General features: G+C 34.8%; 1 protein-coding gene across 1 annotated transcript in view; it reads left to right on the top strand.

Annotated features, from left to right (window-relative positions):
* Positions 1–7,453, top strand: part of CDH8 (cadherin 8) — a 382,964-nt gene extending 375,511 nt beyond the window's left edge. Inside the window, exons 14-15 of the mRNA XM_023209860.1 lie at positions 4,487–4,738; positions 6,136–7,453. Coding sequence (XP_023065628.1) covers positions 4,487–4,738; positions 6,136–6,629 — 746 coding nt within the window. The 3' untranslated portion in view covers positions 6,630–7,453. The remainder of the gene's footprint in view (positions 1–4,486; positions 4,739–6,135) is intronic.
* Positions 7,454–22,074: the final 14,621 nt, after the last annotated feature.

Below are 22,074 nucleotides of genomic sequence, written 5' to 3'. Positions count from 1 at the left end.
ATGTTTCACCTCAGGGAATCTCAGCCATGGGTGAGTCCACAGTCACCTTAGAATTACAATTGTCTGGGCAGGGCTCTCCTTGATTGCCTTTTCCCCTGACCACGTCTAGCTGTTGAAATCCACTAATTACCAATAGCATTTCTGTATTGTTTGTAAGGCTGCTTTGGAACCTAAATTGCTCTAAGGACCAATCCATTCAAATTTGATCTCCTTCGAAAGAGTAGTTTCCTACGTCAGACTTTCAGATTCGTTCTGACCCAGGTGGACTCCTGAGGCTCCCTCTTTCCAAGATTCCCTGCTTTTCACTCCCCTGGGCAAAATCCCGAGCTATTGGCTCTGGAGCTGGTGTGAAGATCATGGCATGTTTCTCTGAGGAACAGCTATACCTTAGGACAGAGCATATGATGCCGAGGGAAAAATAGCCTCAAGATTTTTTGGCTTGCCTCTCCCAGTGAACAGTGGGCTAGGGAAAGGACTATTGAGGCTCCATATTCTCAGTGGCACAGTGCCCAGCTAGAGCCTCTCTCCCATGAGTGGGGACCAGGAGGAAGAAAAGAGTCCCTGCCTCTTGACCACACTGACTTAGAGCTTAGCTTGAACGGTAAGTAACTAGGAACAGAATGAGAATGTCTGACATCACACCTTTCCCCCAGAAAATAGTCCTCCAAACTGCTCGCTGCAGGGAGAAGGACCCCTGTATTCTTGACTAAACCAGTTTGGAGTAAAGTTTCTACCTCACTGAGCTGAGACAAGGAAGGATGGGAGTGGGTTCTTGTTCATGCACTCTCAGAGTCTTACCATTCTTACCAAGCTCTAGTCGATTTTCTTAAATAAGTGTTTCTTTATTTGCTGCTTGCCTCCAGATCCATTTCCAGAATCTCTAAACGTTTTTCCATTTATAATTTTCACCAGTTTCACTGGAAAGCACATCTGTGGAGCTCCTTTTGCTATCATGCTGAAATGGAATTATCTGATAAGATACGCTTTCATAAATAAAAAGAAAGTCTTAGAAGATTGTTGAAGCTAAAATCAATGTATAAGACAGTTAAATTATCAGCAGCAGTGAGTTGAAAATATATTTTTAAAAAGGTAACTAAATTGTAAACAGGTTTACTATCACAAGAAACTATATACAGCAGCAAAAATCTAACAAAAAGATGTGGACATTTTTGTAAGCTAAAAACATTTTATTGACATATATTAAAGAACATAAATAAATCACTGTCTTAATGTAGAAAACTGATGACAAAGATGTAATTATTTCAAAATTGGTTAATATTTAAATATAACTTCTACTAGTTATAATAATAGTAGATAATAAATAAATACATAGAATATTTAAATAATATTCTATTCTATAAGAATAAATTCCAGTAATTTCTTATAGGAATTTTTATAAAACTTGATAATCTGATTCTATGTTTTTCAGAGAATAGCAAATGAACAATAATAGCCAAAATATCCTTAAAGAACACGCTATGAGAAAATGCTGTAACCAATATCAAGATTTATGATAAAGTTTTCATACATAAGAAACAGGGTATTCATTCAGGGTTAGAGAACCAGATTATTGAAACAGAAGAGACATCTCTTAAAAGAATGAGGACACATAAAAATTTCATTTGTGAGAAAATGAGCTTTGATGATCAGTAGGTAAGTGATAAGTTACTCCATAATTAACATTGAGAAACTCAGTTTTAGTATAGAAAACAATCAAATTAATACAACAACCTAAAAATAATTGTATATAATTAAGAAATTTTAAATAAGAATTTTTAAAATAAGGCTTGAAAACACTAATTATAAAAGATTAATAAAATAAACTATATGAAATTCAAAAATTTAAATGAAATGAAAAGGCATGTGTTAAAGAAGTTAAAGAGTGTTAAAGAAGAAACAACAACTTTGTAGAAGATATTTACATTTAAGATTTAAAAAATTATTCCAAAATCATTAATTTGAGCTTTGTGAAGCTGCTAATATTCTATGGTTTTTGATGTGTAAAATAATGGCAATTTCATTTAGCCTAATGAAAGAACTCAAGTAAATTGAAAACAAATACAAATACCAATCCAAAAATAGGAAAAAAAAAAAAAAAAGATAAGTAGATAAAAAAGGAATTGATGTTGCCTGGAACTGGCAGGTAAAATTTAGCAAGAATAACTCATAGACTTTCTTTACTCAGTCAACAATTTTCTGTGTGTAGAAAGGAGAGCCAGATAGGCAAATTCCAGGATTAGTAAAAATATATATATAAGTATGAATTTAGTGTTAGACCCACCAATGCTTTTCTCAGTAGTAAAGGAGATAGCTTTGTTCTGCAGCAAGCAATATTCCTGCTACAGTTTCTAAATTATTATAATAGTCTGTTATAAAAGGAGAATATGGAAAGATTGTTTCTCATAGAAATAATGTCAACCACAAAAAGACAATAGCCTCATTTCAGTTTTATTAACTGTCTCTTGAAGAACAAATTCTATCTTTTGTTTTGAACTATCATGTATAAAACCATCCAGAAATATTCTTTGTACTAATTAGCTGTACTCATACTTGTCATATACTTTCTGAAAATATAAAACAACTATATATTCTATATCTGTTTTGAGATAATGTTCCTTGCTTTTAGCTTACTGGTATTTCCGTCTAGGTCATGACAATAAAGATTACTGGATCATTTGGTATGTAACTGCTTAACTACATTAGAAATCTCTTTTTCTAAGTATATTCAAATTACTATATAATGATGTACAACCAGAAGAAATTCAGAAAATAATTGTTAAATCAGAGTGCTTTTTCTATTTGACTGCTTATTAGAAAAGCATTATAGGCCTGTTTATATCTTAAACAAAGCAAAATTAAATATAACTATACATCTATTTTGGGGAATGACTATCAGTTTTTGGACATCCTAGTATAGTGCTGTATGGTGCAGTAGTTTTATAAAACTTATTTGAAGTCATCTGAATGGAATATCTCACTTAGTTGAGTATTTTGGAAACCAATAGGATACTGATGCTCAGAAATTGGATGGCAATGGTTTGGAATCATTACCATTACATGCAATGATGAGGTAGCCCAGTGTTCTGAGGCCTCTAATTTGCCAATATTTGAAAAAAAAAAAAAAAAAAACCCAAATAATTATTTTGCCCAAATAACACTATGCACAGTAACCAAACTTGTGTTTATTTGCTTTTGGCTGTAATAGCACTGAGAGTTAATCAACATTTCCATTTTGAGTAAATGTATATCTTTCAGTAATCAATATGAGAAAGCACATTAACAATTATTATATACAATGTAACTGCAATTTATGAATGAGGATGAATGATAACAAAATATTTCAACTTGGGGGTGAAAGTTTGAGAAGAGTGTGTTTAACATGGGAGCAGCCACTTCTCACTGACCAGTTTTACTTTGAACTGAAGTACATTCTTAAGTATTGCTTAACTGTTGCTCCAGACAACCAGTGTATACCTGCATATAATTAACTGACACATGCAAAATGGAGCACAAGCTTTTATGACTTCTCATTTTGTTCTTATTATGTAACCACTATAGGTCTTCTCTACAGAATTTTAATGTATGTCGCATATCTCCTCCGGGTAGTAAATAGGGCTTTTGCTGTATCTTAGTGTGAATGCTCTAGGCCATGAGTGACTCTCTTTTTAGGTACCTGTGGGGAATCAACAAAGTGCATTGTTTTGCAACTGTATTGTTATACAGTCCAACTTTTAATACAGAGCTTCTCAAACTTGTGTTTCAAATATGATGACATTTTATCCAATCAAATTTGCTTAACCTATTATCATTCTAAATAAATGATTTATTTTATTATCAGGCTAAATAAAGAAAATCAAACTTATGTATGGTATACGGAGACGAGATAAATATACGTCTTCGGAAGGGACACTTAAGATTATTTTTGTATTATTTTTGTAGAAGAAATGTTTTGCATTTTTAAGGTGATGATGGTAAAACCCCCTTGGTCCCTCCGGAGTCCCATTCATTCAACCTGTTACGGTTGTCCTAGTCCATGCTGATTGAAAAAGTGCGGGCCGGGCACAGTGGCTCACGCCTGTAATACCAACACTTTGGGAGGCCGAGGCAGGCGGATCACGAGGTCAGGAGATCTAGAACATCCTGGCTAACACGGTGAAACCCCGTCTCTACTAAGAATACAAAAAATTAGCCAGGTGTGGTGGCGGGCGCCTGTAGTCCCAGCTGCTCGGGAGACTGAGGCAGGAGAATGGCGTGAATCCGGGAGGCGGAGCTTGCAGTGAGCCGAGATCGCGCCTCCGTCTCAAATAAAATAAAATAAAATAAAATAAAATAAAATAAAAAAATAAGTCGGGGAGAAAGCCTGAGCAGTCCACTGAAGTTGGGATTGTCTTGAGGTTTGCAAAGGGTTCATGAACTAGAAAAAAAAGTGTTATTTGGGCAGTCATTTTGAAATGATGCAACTTATTGTAATTTTTACTTTTTCCAGATAATTCCCTCAGTATTTTGGCAAAGCATAATGGATTCAACCGCCAGAAGCAAGAAGTCTACCTTTTACCAATCATAATCAGTGATAGTGGAAACCCTCCACTGAGCAGCACCAGCACCCTGACCATCCGGGTCTGTGGCTGCAGCAATGACGGTGTCGTCCAGTCTTGTAATGTTGAAGCTTATGTCCTTCCAATTGGACTCAGTATGGGCGCCTTAATTGCCATATTAGCCTGCATCATTTTGCTGTTGGGTACGTATTTCCTTCATAGCCTACTGGTCACCCTTTTTCTGGTTCATAAATGACTGTAAATAAGGACAGAAAACTCTCATCTATACAGGCAACTGCATTTCCTTGGGGAAGAGGAACTTCCTTTCCTTCTCCACATTTTGAGATCTCTAAGAAGAAGTGAAGAGAAAAAGGGTTGTGATAGTAAATGTCCAATTGAAGAGGACTTTCAGTGCCTTTTTCAATTCCATCACCAGTAAACCGATGAACAAGGCATAATGGTGGTGGCAGTGGGGAAGGGCTTTTATGTCGTTACAACACCATCTATTACATAAGAAGAACTCTGGGCGTGAGGCACACCAGTTCGCTGCAACAGCAGGCTCTACTATGCCCACAATAGTGTTTCATTATAAATTGGGTTGCCGAGTCCATTGGATCCCAAATTTGGTGATATGAAAAGAAAGCAAATAAGCAAACTAAAAATAAGCTTTCTTCAAATTACCATTGCTTTTCTCTGATATTTTCCTTGATATAAACATCAATTTAAAATGACGATTGCAAGTTAAGATTCTATAACCTTTTAATTAAAAAATCCAATTATAAAATGAGATTAGACAATAGGAAAATAGAAAAACCAGAGAGTCCTATCTTATCCTACCCTTGAGGAACAAAACACTTTAAAGACGGTGTCAGTTACTGTCTTTCTTGTTCCATCTGTCTTGCTCACCCAGTGCCTTGGATTTAAGCATCACTTTGCTGACATATTTTGCTCCATTAACCCACATTTGATTTGGCTGATCTGGCTAGTTGGGTATGTTTTCCTTGCCCTTTCTTCACATTCAGGTTTCTCTTCCCAGCTAGAGGCATTCCAGCCCTCCCACAAGACAAGTTGCCTGTGCAAATTTGACATTCACTTTTTTAATAAAAGAACATAATTTGACTGGAGAGTGCCTTGAAAAACTGTGAAAGCCCAAGGACCTAGTTTGCTCCTTTTTTTAATAGAAGGGAGCTTTGGAACCAAAGGATGTTAAAGGACTTGCTTGAGACATACATCAAGCTAGTCATACTTTCATAGTCATACTTTCACTAGTCATACTTACAGTGCTATTTTCTATTTTGTGCCACTCACTCTAATGATCAAAACAGTGTAAAATGTAACTTTCACCATGAATGGATGCATGCCAATTGTTTTAACCCAGCTCTATCAGCGTATAATAAACCAATAATCTGAAACAGTATTTACTCAAAATTTAATGTTCATCATTCAGAAAGATGTTTAGCTTAATTCTCCAGTAAATATTATTAAAGGTGTATGTTCACACGATTTTGTAAAAATACCCCTCTCTCCTAACATATATAGTGTGTTGCTTGTGAAATTATATGCTTGTTTGGCTGACTGTTATTTAATATTTTTCCTCTAGTCATTGTGGTGCTGTTTGTAACTCTACGGCGGCATAAAAACGAGCCATTAATTATCAAAGATGACGAAGACGTTCGAGAAAACATCATTCGCTACGATGATGAAGGAGGAGGGGAGGAGGACACAGAGGCTTTTGACATTGCAACTTTACAAAATCCAGATGGAATTAATGGATTTTTACCCCGTAAGGATATTAAACCAGATTTGCAGTTTATGCCAAGGCAAGGGCTTGCTCCAGTTCCAAATGGTGTTGATGTCGATGAATTTATAAATGTAAGGCTGCATGAGGCAGATAATGATCCCACGGCCCCGCCATATGACTCCATTCAGATATATGGCTATGAAGGCCGAGGGTCAGTGGCTGGCTCCCTCAGCTCCTTGGAGTCCACCACATCAGACTCAGACCAGAATTTTGACTACCTCAGTGACTGGGGTCCCCGCTTTAAGAGACTGGGCGAACTCTACTCTGTTGGTGAAAGTGACAAAGAAACTTGACAGTGGATTATAAATAAATCTCTGGAACTGAGCATTCTGTAATATTCTAGGGTCACTCCCCTTAGATACAACCAATGTGGCTATTTGTTTTAGAGGCAAGTTTAGCACCAGTCATCTATAAATTCAACCACATTTTAATGTTGAACCAAAAAAGATAATAAAATAAAAAAGTATATGTTAGGAGGTTATAAATCTTGTGGAGTGTGAATTAAGTATGTGGAGTGTCTAGAAGTCCTTGGATATTTGATATTTACCTGACCACCACAAAGATTGGGATCCTGGCTAATCCTTAGAGAAATGGTTTAAATAGAGGAAAAAAATCAAAATTAAAAGGTGCTTTCTTAGAAAAAAAAATATGGACCTGCAAGGAATCTGCTGCTGATATGTGTCTTCTGCAAGGATTTTTATGAATGCAAATGGTTTTTTTCCCCTTCACCAATAAGGATCCCGCCACAAATGATAAAGCAATACTTGGTCTGCTGTACATTATAACTTTATGGAGTTTTGAGAGGACTCCTAGATTATACGGTACGGTGACCACACATTGTACATAATTGTTGGCCCCACTCACCAGAGACTGAATAGCATCTTTAAATATTGTGTCAAGCCTTAAAATATTCACATGTTCGTAATCCATTCCAGGGTGGGGCTTGCCAATTGAGTGGTGGGAGGAGAGAAATCCCATTCAAACATGCTTGTTTTCTAGAAGCAGGATTCCTCGTTCCTTCCGCTTCATCTTCTTCCACAAGGACACAAAGATAAACTGTATTACACAGTGGACTACATAAGAGACAGATGGTTTTATTGCTAGCGCGTGAATTTATTTGTTTAATCCTCGAAATAAATATTTTATTGATGTCCATTAATGCTTTTATTTATTAAGGTTGGTAATCTATAGATTAAGGGGATATACGGGGAAAAAAACTAAATTATATCCATTAATAATCCTTTAGATTGTTTTATATAAATATATATACAATGAATGTTTAATACATGTACATTTTGATGAGATGAGTATGGCAGGCAATATTACCGAAAGGAGAGCTAATAGTCTCTTTAGAGTAGAAAGTGTTATTGTAACTGGTATGGCAGGAACAGCATTTTCCCAGAGAAACTTTTGGACTGTTTTCTATTTTGTTCATAATCCTAGTATTTGGTGTTTTTACTACAAGCACAAACATCCTAAAGTATATTGATTCCTGTGAATATTTAAACTCTAGACTTTTAGATACCTACATAATGCCCTGCCCAATAAACATGCTTCAAGTTACCCCCCCAGTTTTAGAGCAGGAACTGATTTGTACATAATTTCACTGCTTATGTTTTTAGCACTCCTATCCCTGATCTTCATGGTGATGCACAGAATGTCTTAGACTCCAAAAAGGAACAGCACTAGAAGATGTGAGCATATTTAATTTGTAATGCAAACCTGCCATTTAGGAGTAGAAAATGTATGATAAAACTCAAGTATTACATGCAGATCATTTTAATTTTCTACTTTGCTTTAATGCAATATTGTTTATTTACTCCATGTATTGTATTCAGAGAAACTCCTGTATTGTTTCCTACTTTGTGAAATATATTTTTATAAATACCTTTGTTGTCATTAATTTTTTTTCAATCAGTGGAAGATCTATTAACAGAATCATCAACTCTAACTAAAATTCTAGAATACTCAACCAAACCATCCCAAGGGTCACTTTTGTTTGTAAGAGTCTTTATCATAAAGAAACAGAGAAGAGAAATGGCTTGCCAGTGATCATACACCAAGATGCCAGCAGGGACATAAAAGGAACATGGAGCGCCTAAAGGCTAGTCCACCTGTGTCACTTGGGTCCTTCTGGAAGCAGACATATTGAGCAGGGAAAACCTGCAGACAAGTTTACAGACCTAAAACTTGTAACAATAAAGGGATTGGGAGCAGGATTTGGCAAGAGAGTCTTAGACTGCAGTGCAGACCTGGCAAAATCTCTGCGAGCCGGACAGGGGGTTCTAGAGTGAAAACATGTCCATTAAAGCAGTCAGGCTGTGGTCCTCTGTCATCTCAGTCACTGGTGTGGGTCTGCTAAGAAGAGAACGGTTTTTGACTCAAAAACTGAAGGCACCAACTTCTAGAGGCTACCTCCGCAGTGACAGAAACAACATGTTTAAATACTATACTAACAATTTATAACTATCCAGTGGCTTAATCAAGCTTAGTTTCTGCTGAGAATAAGTCATCTTTTCTATGTAGTATTATGACTAGTGAACACTTTTTCTTGAGGTCAAAAGGATGGTCCAACGTGACCTTAAAATATACTAGGACTTGGCACAGTGTTAAAAGAAGTGCTTGGTGAATGTAAATTATTATTAATAGTTTCAGTAATAATCAATAGTAATATTGTAACTATCTTACACCTTCCAAACTGAGGAGAGATTATTATTATGTTTTATGTATCTCTTGAACATCAGACTCATTTCTAGCATACGTTGAAGTGCCCAAAGATTATAGACACATAAATATGTCTAACAGAAAAATTACAGTGTTTTTTAAGGAGTATAAAATCTATATCCTCAGATATTGATAATCAACCAGGATAATCTTCATACAGTGGTTTCTGTGAGCGGGAGATAATGTCTGGTGTACCAGTTGACCAGACATCGCCTCAATATTCTCTTTGCCTAGGAAGACAGAATGAAAGCATGAATCTCTTGCTGACTTTCTTTGCCACCACAGTGTCAGCATTTTGCGTTTAAAAGCCTATTTCAGGTCTTGTAACATAGAATAAAGTGACTAATACCTTGATCCTAATAAGATTGACCTATACTTCTAGAGTGTTGTGAATTAAATTAAAAATCTCATGAACTCTCTCTCTCTCTCTCTCTCTCATACACACACACACACACACACACACACACACACACACACAACAGACAAATAAAAAACACATTTTACTTGAGGTTGTACTATAGCAATAGACTTGCCAGGACTTTCTCAACCAAAAGAGATCAATAAGGTTCCTAACATTTTCTAAGATTTAAGTTTCCCATGCTCAACTTGTTAAATAACACATTTTAAAAACTATATTGAAATGACTATTTTTTTTTAAAGCTCTGTGTGCATTGTTGTCTTTTTCATCAACATTGGCATAGCAGAGACAAGAGTACTCTCTGCTAAATGGAGAAGAATGGTTAAGTTGGAGCCAGGTGAGACAAAGTTACCCCCCTCCACCTGCCTCACAATTCAAGGTTCCCACCTAGGGAACTGATGCATCCCTGGGTGACTGGACACAACATGGGATCAATTCAGCCTCTACTCTGTCTATGATTTGATCAAATCATATTAGCAAAATGTCTCTTAAACATCCATATATGAATATTAAAGAGCATTAAGGGGGGCATTTCTTACAATATTTTTATGAGTATAGTTACAAGTTTCTAAATACAATACGTTTATAATATGATGATTAAAATATGCTATTTTTAAATTCATGTGTTAACCTTGCCACACAGAATTATGACTTCTAGGGTGTAAACTTTAAAGTGAAACTGTTTTGAAAAAAATCTGCAGTTAAGTGTATGTGTATATATAGAAGAAAAGGAAACTTAGATTTACTGGTATCACCAGTGAGGCAAGAACGCTTAGAAAGATACAAATGTATCTTTGGGAGAGTTTGCTTAATCAGATGCTTAAAGTAAGACAAGTCTCTGCATGAGACTTAGAAATCTCCTAGGAGCAGCCGGATTCCACACTGAGACTCAACAGAGTTCTGGGCTATGCTGTATTTTGGAAAAGGAAAAGCGGGTGCTGAGAGCTAAGTAGCCAATTACTCTTTATAGCCACATAAGGACTGAAGGCAAGTAGGCCCTTCCAACAAGTTGTATTATGCGATCACTGGCTTTGCAGGGAATCTCACGAATGTATAACCTTCTGATTGCCTTTTTGATTGAAAGTTCCATCTGAGATCAGGGCAGTGTAACCAGTAATAAGATTTCAAAAAATCCCATCACTGGCACTGTCGGAAAGGCTGAGCATGACTGAAATCCTATCATTGTCAGTCAAAAAGATAAGGTAACAGTGGGCATCACTATAAAAGCTTTATAAATGCACAACTTAAGCATGAATATCAACATTAAAACGAATATATATATATCCTTATACATATATTTATAAATATATTCATGTATATAAATATGCACACATATACACAATTAAGTTACTGGGTATAATTTATAGTTTTAATTTTTCATCTCATAATCTCATGCATTGCTAAAAAATTGAAATTGTGGCTCTCTTTTTTCATGAATCTAACCTTGAATTTGAAAGAAATTGAATTGAGGGTAAAGGGTTGAAAAGCAGGTTTTTATTTGCGAACAGAATAACGGCTCATAATACCTGGGCTTAGAATTAAATATGTCACATTGTGAGGCTGTACTTAGACTTTTTAAATGTCATTGTATTTTTTTGTGGAGAAAATAAGTGTAGAATATATTTTGCAGGAAATACTTTTCTCAATTTCAATACTGTTTTATTTGCTATAAAAAGTGTCTTTGCACTGTTACTCAGTTAGCCAAACAGTGTTGAATGTATTTTTTGTCCTTGTAATTATTGCTTCTTATGATAATTGTAGAAGCGCATGTCTTTATGATCTATCGTTTAAAAATACATTTATTATCATTGTATTTTTAGTCAACACAAATTTATGGATTACATGGTATACTGTTGATCTTGAAGATATTCCAGTCCTAGTACTTTGAGCACAGACCTAGTGTTATGGGGGACATAAAATTTAAAAATTTCCTGACTTGATGGGCTATCTGAGGAACAAGAGTTTTGTCTGCCACATTTATTGAGTATCTATCAGTACAGAAATTAAGCTACATGGTTGATACAGAAATATTAAATACAGCAGCATTCTCAAAGTTATTTTCTTTGTTTATAAAATGTACCTAATCAATCTCATAAGAACTAATCGTTGAATTTCTTTTTTTTTTTTTTTTTTTGCCTATGGATAAATACTATTTGAGTCTGGGTTTAAGTTTGGTTGGTCTGACACTAACACCCCTTAACTTTCAACTAAACAGTTCTCTCTGTAATTATAATATGAGACTTTTGATGATAAGAAATAGAAACTAAGTTATATATAGTGGTATGGAAGTACTGAGGAGGAAGTAAGGGACCCCATATGGGAAGACTCAAGAAGGCGTCACGGTGAAATTTTCCAAAAAGATGGGAACTCAAGAATGGGTGCAACAGAAATCACAGCTTTTCCAAATACTAAAAGGGAAAATTATAAAAAGCACCAATGGCACATTTTTGGTCATTCAGAAAGATCCAGAAGTTAGGTGCTCATAGGACTCTCCAGGTTTGCCTAATTGTAGTGTTTTATGGATAGGAAAAATGAGGTTCAGAAACATTATAAGGAATTTTCAGGGTTAAATTACACATCAAATATGTGAGAGAAACAGAAATTACATGCTGGTATTTGGGGTCATCTCCTGAGTTGTAATGTTGTAAGTGATTTTGTATGTATTCTCCTCCTTCCTTTATGTGTGGAAGTTGCACCTAGGTCTCAAGGTTAGTAGGCATTTGCTGGAGAAAGTGGTGCCTTTCTGTAGTATTTCCCCAATTTGAGTTACCTGCCACCATCTAATTCACATCTTGAATGCAAGTATTATTTCTTGCAAGTATCCCTACTAATAGATAATAGATATTTCTATTATTATCCACAGATTACAGAAGAGGGTTGCTAGGAGGAATGTCACAAGATGCTGTCTGAAGAGAAAGACTGTGGAAAACCATGGCTTCAATGAACTCAGAGGTCAGGACCAGAAAAGGAAATGAGAGGTCACCAAAGCCAAATGTTAATTTCTTGGGATTTCTTCTGTACATGCAAAGAACTCCAGGCCATCCTATGATTCCTCATAAATAAGAGGAAGATTTTAACAATTATGCTCTAAGATGGAACATGACAATTTAGGAGTCATTGGGAGCACCCTTCCCCTTTCCGATACTGTTCTGCTTTGACTACAAATATGTCTAATGGTTTTCTAAATTTTCTTAACCTCTAAAGTTTGAGAGCTATGTCATTTTTGTCAAGTCTGATTGTTGAGTATGTGAATGGATGTTTTTGGCTCAATGTTAGAACCAAAATTTATAAATAATAATTATTTATAAATAATGATATTGCAAATAAACTTTTAAAAAGACATTTAAACATAAAAATTCTTTTCTATAGAATACATACTAGGTACTAGGCTAGTAACAGAAAAAGGATATATCCAACACAATTCTCTTGCCTTTCAAGACATGGAGTTAAACTGGATAAATTATAAAAGCAAATAAATGATAAAACATTTGATTTGGCTATCCTGTGGAAGAACTAAGCAGACAGTGTTTTTAAAGCACAGAGAAAGAATATTTATGTAAGTCTGCAAAGGCAAGATATCTTTCTTGAGGCTGTGTTAGAATGAGTCTTGGAGGGAAGCAAATCTTAGACAGGGAGTATCAAAAAGTAAGGCTAGCTTGAGGTCCTGACACCTGAAAATAAATGGTGATGTGAAGGGATCTCTCAATGGGCTTCATTATTGTGTTTCTCAATGTATGAAATTCTCCAAGTTAAAAAACAATCAGTATCCTTATTTATTTAAGAAATATGTACCAAAGAGTTCCCATTCATTTGGGTGCTGGGAATACAGCATTGAATAGGACAAAAGAGATTTTTTTTTCAAAGAACTGGTAATATGGAAGAAATGTAAATAAATAGAAATACAAAAAAAATTTGATATGATAGAACGAAATAGATGGATGAGAAATGAAATGTTTTACTTACAGTGGACAGAATGATATTTGAGTTGCCATGTGAAGTTTTTTTAATCAAGGAAAACCATAGTCAAGAGTTTGGGAATGCTTATGTTAGTTGTTCTCCTAGACTGAATCAGTGGCATGTACAAGAAAGAATATGAAGTCCAGATTATAGTGGATAAAGGTGAAAGAGATGCAACAGATGTGGAAAGCTGGGAAGAGATCATATTATCCAGGTTTTTGTCACCCAAGATAAGGAGCTCATGGTTACTTCATGTAAAAGAGAAGGCAACTGAAGGGATCTAAAAGCAGGGGGATGATAAGATCTAATTTATATTTTAAAAATAATCACTCTGACTCTGACATGAAAATCAGATTGTAGTAGATATGAATGAAAGTGGGAAACCAAGATAGAAGGTTTTTATCATAAGCCAAGGAACATATTATCTTGACTTTATGGAGTGGTAATACAGATAGAAGGAATACTCAGAATTCACATATATTTTGGATATAAAATTGGTAGTAATGGTAGTTCAATTACATGCTCAAAATAAAGATGAAATCTGAAAATAACTCCCAGAATTTTTGGCTTGAACGACTATGTAATTCGTGGGGCCAATTACAAAATTTAGGAAGACAAGAAGTGAATTTGTTTATCAAAGGCTGACATCCTAACTTCTCTACTAATGGACAACAGAAAAGGATAAGAGAAATCAGAGTCTTATAGAAATTCTTACATGGGGTGTGTTAGGGACTGTATTAGTCAGGGTTCTTCAGAGACACAGAGCCATTTGGTGAGAGAGAGGAGCTTTTAGCAGGAATTGGCTCATGAGATTATGGTGGCTGAGAACTCCTACGATCTGTCGTCTGCAAGCTGGAGGAAAACCAGTATTGCAGTTCTGTCTGAGTCCTAAGGCCCGAGAACCAGGAGAGATAAGATGTAAATCCTAGTCTGAAGTCAGGAGAAGATGAAATAAGATATTCCAGCTGAAGCAGTCAGGCAGAAAAAAAGGGAACAAATTTCCCCTTCCTGTTCTTTATGCCTTCAGTGTATTAAGATGAGGCCCAAGTATACTGGGGAAGGCAATCTACTTTACTGAGTCCATTGATTCAAATGCTAACCTTATCTGGAAACACCATCACAGACACACCTAGGAATAATGTCTCATCTGTGCATCCTGTGGCCTAGTCAAGTTGCCATATGAAATTTACCATCACAGGGATCATCTAGAAAACATAGCTACATTTTGATTTTTTCTATTTATCAATACCTGAGTCAATGAAGGTCACAAAAGATATGATACATTTCAGAAAGAAAAGGTCAGTCAGACTGATAATTTTATATATTTTAGCTTTCTAGAAATTAGAAAAAATGTAAAGGCTCCACTTCAGTTAGTTCATTCTTGGCTGAAGTATGACGGATTCACTTACTGGAAATATTGGTTAGTGGAAATGATGAGATAATATCCCGAAACCTTTATGTATGCTTACGTAAAAGTAGAAAAAAAAAAAGGCACATGTAGCTTTCTCTGTAAACATAATACTTTGTCCAGAAAGCATTCCTGAGATATACCCTTTCTCTTTGGACTGAATTCTAAATCTCAAGAGAAGGAACATTTGGTCTTTGTGGTTTAGGTATGATAAAAAATTACAGAAGAAACACACCCAAACAAATCATTTCTGTTTGTTTATTGCTACTTACTGATAAAGTTATCTGGTTGTTTGGAAGTTTAGGGTTTTGGCACTTAATTAATGTTGGGTTCGTAGAATTGAAGCAATATCCATCTGGAGAGAAAAGTCTTATGCAGAGTAAGTATAAGAAATTCTAATATTAAAAGGTTATTTATGAGAATGCATCTAATCTGTCATGCACTTATGCTATAAGCCCTGTGCTACATGTGTGGGGCTTGGACAAAGATAGAAAGACATCCTTCTTTTTCAGAGATCACTGTTTTCTGCAGTAGTTTGACACAGCTCTTGTTTTTAAAATAATAGCATTGTGTGTGTGTGTGTATGTGTGTGCGTGTGTATGTGTATATATATATGTTTTAGTACTTTCAAATTGCCATAAAAATACTGATTCAAAATAATGAATGCTTAATGAGTTTACAGATAGAAACATATTTATTGAGCTACACCATAAAATAAATGAAGAATTCAATCGGTCATTATGGTGAGAGATGGAATATACAAAGGTGATACCACAAGTGCAACGCAGGAAGACCTGAAGACGCAGAGTCTAGAAAATACATTGTGTGTGTCTTAAAACCTGGTGGGAATAAAGTAAAAACAGAAAATTACAGATACACCAATTTTTGCTATGAGAACATCAATAGAAACTAATAGTGTATTAATAAGTAATACCTCTTGTTTTAATATTGTTTGTCCTAGGAATAGAAAGATCATCTTATAAAATAGTTAATTGACTATCAAACACAAAAATATGTACATATGAACATTTCAATAGGTGCATTTTTAAAAAGTGTGATAGAGTTCATGACCTACTTAAGATAAAAACTCTCAGAAGATTAAGCAATATGCATAAATGAGAATGTCCTTAAATTGATAAAGGGTAATCAACCCAAATTTTATAGTAAATAAAATAGTTAATTGAGAATTGTAAGAAAATTTATTTAATATGAAAATAAGAAAAGGAAGGCTGTCCATATTGCTTTGGCTCAATGTAATATTCAAAGTCCTGACTACTACCAATATCCAAAGAAATGCTAAAGCAGAAACAAAGTTTTAAAGCTTTATAGAAAAGAGGGGAACTGTGCCACTATTTACAGATAATATTGTCATAAACAGAAAGTTAACAGAGTAAATAGACAAACTATGACTACTAAGCAAGTATTTCAGCAATGCCACTAAATCCGAATGGTTTATCTGATGAAAGGAAAATGCTAATGATGTCAATTATATTAGCAGTTTATAATTTTTATTCTATTATAATCTAAATAATAACAGAAATTTGTAACCAATACAGTATTTTGTTTTTAAATTTGATTTTAGTATTTGTTGAGCTCTATAATTTTACATAAAATTTAAGTAAGACTAGTGAAGAGATAAGGAAGGAATAGTATTACACTACCAGGTAAAACAAACTTATCACCAAGGTGTAAAAAATAAAACAAGCAAATGACAATGCACAAAAAAAATGAGTGATAAAAACAGATATGGAAATCCAGCTGCAGGTACAAAGGCAAGCCCAAGTAAATGAACCAAAACTCAAACTACTTTGCTTTTAAAAATGCAAATGTAAAACAGTAAGCTATCACTCTAAATTTATGGGACAGGTATAAAAAGGTGGATACTATCAAGTGTTAGTGAAAACATTAAGACTGAGAAGATTCATACATCATATCTCTTCTGTAATCCAACAATGCCACATTGTGGGGTAAATTCAAGAGAAACTCTTACACAGATTCCTAAGTGAATATGTTCAGTGTTATTTATCATGCTTTTTTTTATAAGTAAGGTGCTAGAGGCACTGAACGCATCTGCACTAGGAGGATGGATATTATGTCCTCTTAATAAATACTAAGAGTTACTATGGGGCATTTAGAAGTAATAAAATAAATGCACACAAGCTAGCGTGCATTCATTCTGAAAAAAATGTCAAATTAAAAATGTAAATTGCAGAATAAAACTTGTGATGAAATAACATCTATATTAATTTAAAACAAATTCACAGAAATATACATTTTACAAAGATACGTATCCAATAATATTTATTTTTGCTCACCTGAGAAAAAGTGGCTAATCTACTTGCACTAGAGGTCTAATAAACAAATTGATACATAAATAAAAATAAGATAATGTTAGGTATGCTTAGAAAAATCAATAAATAATACATTCCTTGGACTTGGTGTTTGGTATAGGAAAGCAAGTATTAGAATGAGGATGGGTGGTATTCTGACTGTGAAAGTTTGTATGCACTGAAGAATCTAGACTAAAATGGGAACTCTAGCCTATGAAATTGCGCTGTGCAGAACAGGAACCCATACAATTTAGATACATATTTTCAGTACAAGTTTAGATTTCCGTTATGTTTCACATTTGTTGAAATACCCAGACTAAACGTTCTTAGAAATCTTATTGCAATAAAACTGTTTATTCCTGGATTTCTTAAATATCGTTAGTTAATTACGATTTTGTTCGCTGAATAACCAATGTTATCTTTGTAAGTAGATGTATTTTGTAAGTAAAATTTAAGCATCACTATTGGAATCGATAGACATTACTGTTAGAATCAATAGAGAAACTGAGGATTTTAAGATGTGAAGGGATATGATCAAATCTAATATAATTTTCTTCCTTGTAATAGGGTTATATTCAGGATATCACCATCTATTTATTGAGCATCTACACTGCACACAGCTCTGTGATGAGTGTAATTGGGAATAAAGCAGTAGGATAAGTCACAGACCTTGTTCACACAGAGCTAATTGGAGAGATGAATTTAACACACTGAGATACTTAGATGATGTGACCTACCACATATGACAGTATGTAAAGGAAGAGGCAAAGTGTGGGGAAGCTGTCAATTGACATTCAGAAAAGAGGAAAGGTCAAGGAAGTTGAGATGGCTGGAGAAATCAATGTGCAAGAAGTTGAGCTTGTTTTTTTAGGCTTAGTTCCCCATTGAGAAGAGGGCATTTGTGAAACAATGATTGTTCACGTAGGTTATCGCAGTAGTCTGTGTCTACTCTGTTTCCAATCTTCTTCTCCGTCAATGTTTGGAAATCTCCATTATCAAGTAAACATCCTAAAATATCACATCTTAAAATGGCCAAGATCCTAAAATGGCCTTCTAGTCATGTAAATTTCTGTGGATTTAAAACAAATCCACAGAAATATACATTTTACAAGGATACATATCCAAGAATATTTATTTTTGCTTATTTGAATTTTGCTCTTTGCAGTCGTTTTTAATTTGGTTCAGTATATACTTGTAGAGTTTGTGGGTATTTCAGATTTTCCTGGAGCATATATCCTACTCAAAAGAAACTTCCAGGCTGGTTTTAAGGTTCAAGATGGAGAAGAATGGCCTTGCTATATTAATCAATGGCCTCCATGCCAATGTAATTCACCCTAGCTTACTCATCCAAATCCTTTCCCTTCCCTTTTGTCAAAATAAGATTCTCCCCCTCAATGGCCTTTGCTGAAGACACTCAGAAATGTCCTTCTTCCTATTAGTACTTAACTACAGACACTATATTTATACTTAGGTTCTCTTCACAGTATTGGGCACAGAGATCAGATGCTAAACCCCCAGGAGCTAAGCAGCCTTCTCGTAAAAGTGGCAAAATGTATTGAGTGAGTTATTTTACAAATAAAGAAAATAGTCCTAAAAGGTTAATATGTTGGAGACGAAAAAGAATCAAACCAGTTCAACATCTATATTGTCTTTAGATAACAATGGCTATTGGGGGTGGGGGGGGAGAATAAAATAGAAACTCAATTCCAAGTAAGCGTTTATTTGTCATGTTTATTGAACATGGAAATGATTAAGCACTTTGAGGAAAACAAAGATTTATGTGACACGGTCCTTAAATTGTAATACTTTAACTTACAGTGACTTGTTTAGTGTCATCCTCTGTAAAATAAACTTGCTCTCAAACTGGACTCCACAGACATTAACAGTTGGTGTGGCTAATGATCATGAATGAAGAGAAAAATCAGCACACAGTGTCACAGATCTTCCATTATCACTCTCACTGACATCACTTTATCTTACTTCCCAGTAGTTTTGCTTGATGTATCAAGTAAACCACAGTGGAAGGAAATGTTTTTATTTGGCTTAACAACAATTAGCTCGACATTTTTCAGAAACCCCTTGTAGCTTGTATGTACGAATAGCTTCTATTCACTGAAAAAGATGCACATTTTAATATGATCACATTTTCTGTGACAAAAGAAAAAGAAAATTGGAAAATGATTTTGAAGTTTGTTAAATGGAGTAAAGACAATACTGGAATGTTTTTCTCAATCAAAATAACATAGAGTTTTCGTTCTATAACATTTTGTCTATCTTATCAGGGAGAACATTTACAGGAATGCAGGTGTTTTGTATTCAGTTGTCACAGTCACTGTATGACTGACCTGTAAACCTGCAAGAAATATTTAACAATCTTGTCAATGTTTGCCGTGGGAAAAGGCATTTTCATGTCTTCATGTTTCTTACAACTTGGGATGGTCCTGAAAGTCACATGTTGAATTGATGAAGTACTAGACTATTATAGTCTATCAAACATGTAATTTAGGCTCATGTTATTTGTAAATTTGTACATGATAATATTTGGGCATATTCTACATTGAAGAATGTAGAAACCAATTTTTCTAGCAATAGGGTGGTTTTATAATCACTATGATGATTGCGACCAGTGATGCTTTTGTAGTCATACTGCAAAATGATCACTCTCTTCTCTTTTATCCATTGTGGCTAATGTCAAAGGATGGCACACACTCTGCACCAAATTCCTTAATAAGACATTATAAACACTCTCACAAATATGCTTGTGGGATAATGATGAAGAGGTCCTTAAGATTGTTTTCTAAGATTCATACTCCCTATTTAGACAAGAGATGTATACATAAGATCATTAAATCAATTTCCCACACTGTGCCCCACCAACTCATCACTAAACTCAAGCCTGCTAAAATCCTTCTGATCAATTAGGAGAGAATGTGGTAACCAATACAAAGTTAAGTGATTTGGGAAGGTGTCTTCTAACTACTCAGCTCACTTATAACACAAATGTTCATGACATGGCCATATTGAAAGACGAAGGGTCTGCTCCTGGTCTCCATGAAAGAACCTAATAAGGATAAGTAATAACTTTCCGGGATCCCACTCTGAAATTGTTCCATGTTCACTGTTTCTGAGTATTTACTTTATGGCCTAGTCTGTTGGCTACTCCTTCATGGGCTGACCTTCTCTGATGCCATGCTGTGACTCACGCATTCTATTTTGCTTCCTACTTTAAGATTGGATGGTGCAGTTCTTTAAAAAAAGTACTGAGTTCTTCTTGGGTGACCCCTTGGATGTAGAAATATGGTCTTTGAGTTTTAAAAGGTTTGTATCTGGGGAATTGAAATATTCGTTTATCAGTTTCTGCAGAATAGCTCCTCTGTGTTGCACTATTGGGTAAAGAAAGTTCAGTGTGTTCTTATTGGATCTGAAAGGCAGGAAAAGGGGATGTGGGTAATGTCCTGACAGGAAGATATGGCACACTCAAAATAAGAAATTAAGGATGATTTAATGAGTATATAATTTCATATGTATGGGCATAGTTGGGGAAAATCACGAAGGGTATGCAGAATGTCAAAGCTAACAACAGAAAGGAACCAGCTAATATTATTAGTCCTGACTGGAAAATAAGAATAAGTGGTTGCTGGAAGTTGAAAAGGAAGCTAAAGTTTTTATTTGTGGAATAGGAGACAGGACCTATGGCAAAGAAGGGTGATTGTGCCCTTTCATTTTGTCCACTGATTATGAGGGGCCAGAATAAGGACATAGAAAGAATTAGGCAGGAATAAAGGAAGTAAAATACTGTTGAACTTTGTTAATTGATTAGATATTATGGGATATTATTTTCATAAATTTCTATACAATGCCAATCAAATAAATGTTATTTTTATCATCATTCTACATATTAAGAAACCAAGAATCTGAAATCTGAAGTAACTAGATCAAAATCACATATCTTCTCCTGATTATAAAGGCTGATATTTTTATCCTTTGAGTGGTTAATTGCTATCTAATGATTAATTTCTAGGCGGGACATAGAACATGATCCCATTTATTTGTACCAACAGTGTTTCTGCAAGATTCTCAAATCATATCCCTTGTGGCAGTAAGTCTTATAAAGTTCTACTTTCAAAGATATTCACATCATCTCTTAATTTTCATGGAATCCTTAGTCTGCTATTTTTGCTCATGTCCAGCTTTTTCCCATTCCCTGTGAACAATTTGGGAAGCATCACTGTAGACTGAGGCTCTATTATATTCACAAGACAGATATGTTTAGAAATAAGATTCCCAATATGTTCCCCATTGCCCTTTCTCCTAAACATACATTTGAAAAAAAATTCTTTTTGTAACCATTAGAATGAAATTCAATATATAATTCTGGAATGTCTCAATACCTCTTACACTTATGACATAGATAATAACCAAATGTAACCTCACGTTTTCCAGAGATTTTGAATATATGCTTGTCCTCAACTATAGGGGCAAAATTATGTTTCCTGAATACACCTGGAAAGAAAAGAAAACATGTTTTTCAGGCAATGATACCAGGAGATAATAGACTATTAAATTATCATTCATAGAAGGGGATTTAGCAAATGTGTGAAATCATCCTCTCCTTACACACTTGGTGCTGAAAGACTGTATACCTGTCTACTGTGAAAAAAGGAAGAAAAAAATAAATAATCTCAATCTTTTCACAAACTCGGGTCATCGAGTTGCTTATTCAGCAAACGCTTATTGGGTGCCCTTGACATTTTTCAATGCATCTTTTGGGAGAGAAATATTTTTCTAAATCAAACAGAGACACTATAAGAAGTAAAGATATCTGAACTACTGTGAGGAAACATTTTGATGTTCTATGAAAGGAAATATTAAAGGAGCTTAATTTCATTGAGTTAGGCAGG

Source organism: Piliocolobus tephrosceles, chromosome 17 (genome assembly GCF_002776525.5).
Source record: "Piliocolobus tephrosceles isolate RC106 chromosome 17, ASM277652v3, whole genome shotgun sequence".
In the NCBI taxonomy this organism is placed as follows: Eukaryota; Metazoa; Chordata; class Mammalia; order Primates; family Cercopithecidae; genus Piliocolobus; species Piliocolobus tephrosceles.
The sequence above is the reverse complement of the archived record's forward strand: the minus strand, read 5'-3'. Positions and strand labels throughout refer to the sequence as shown.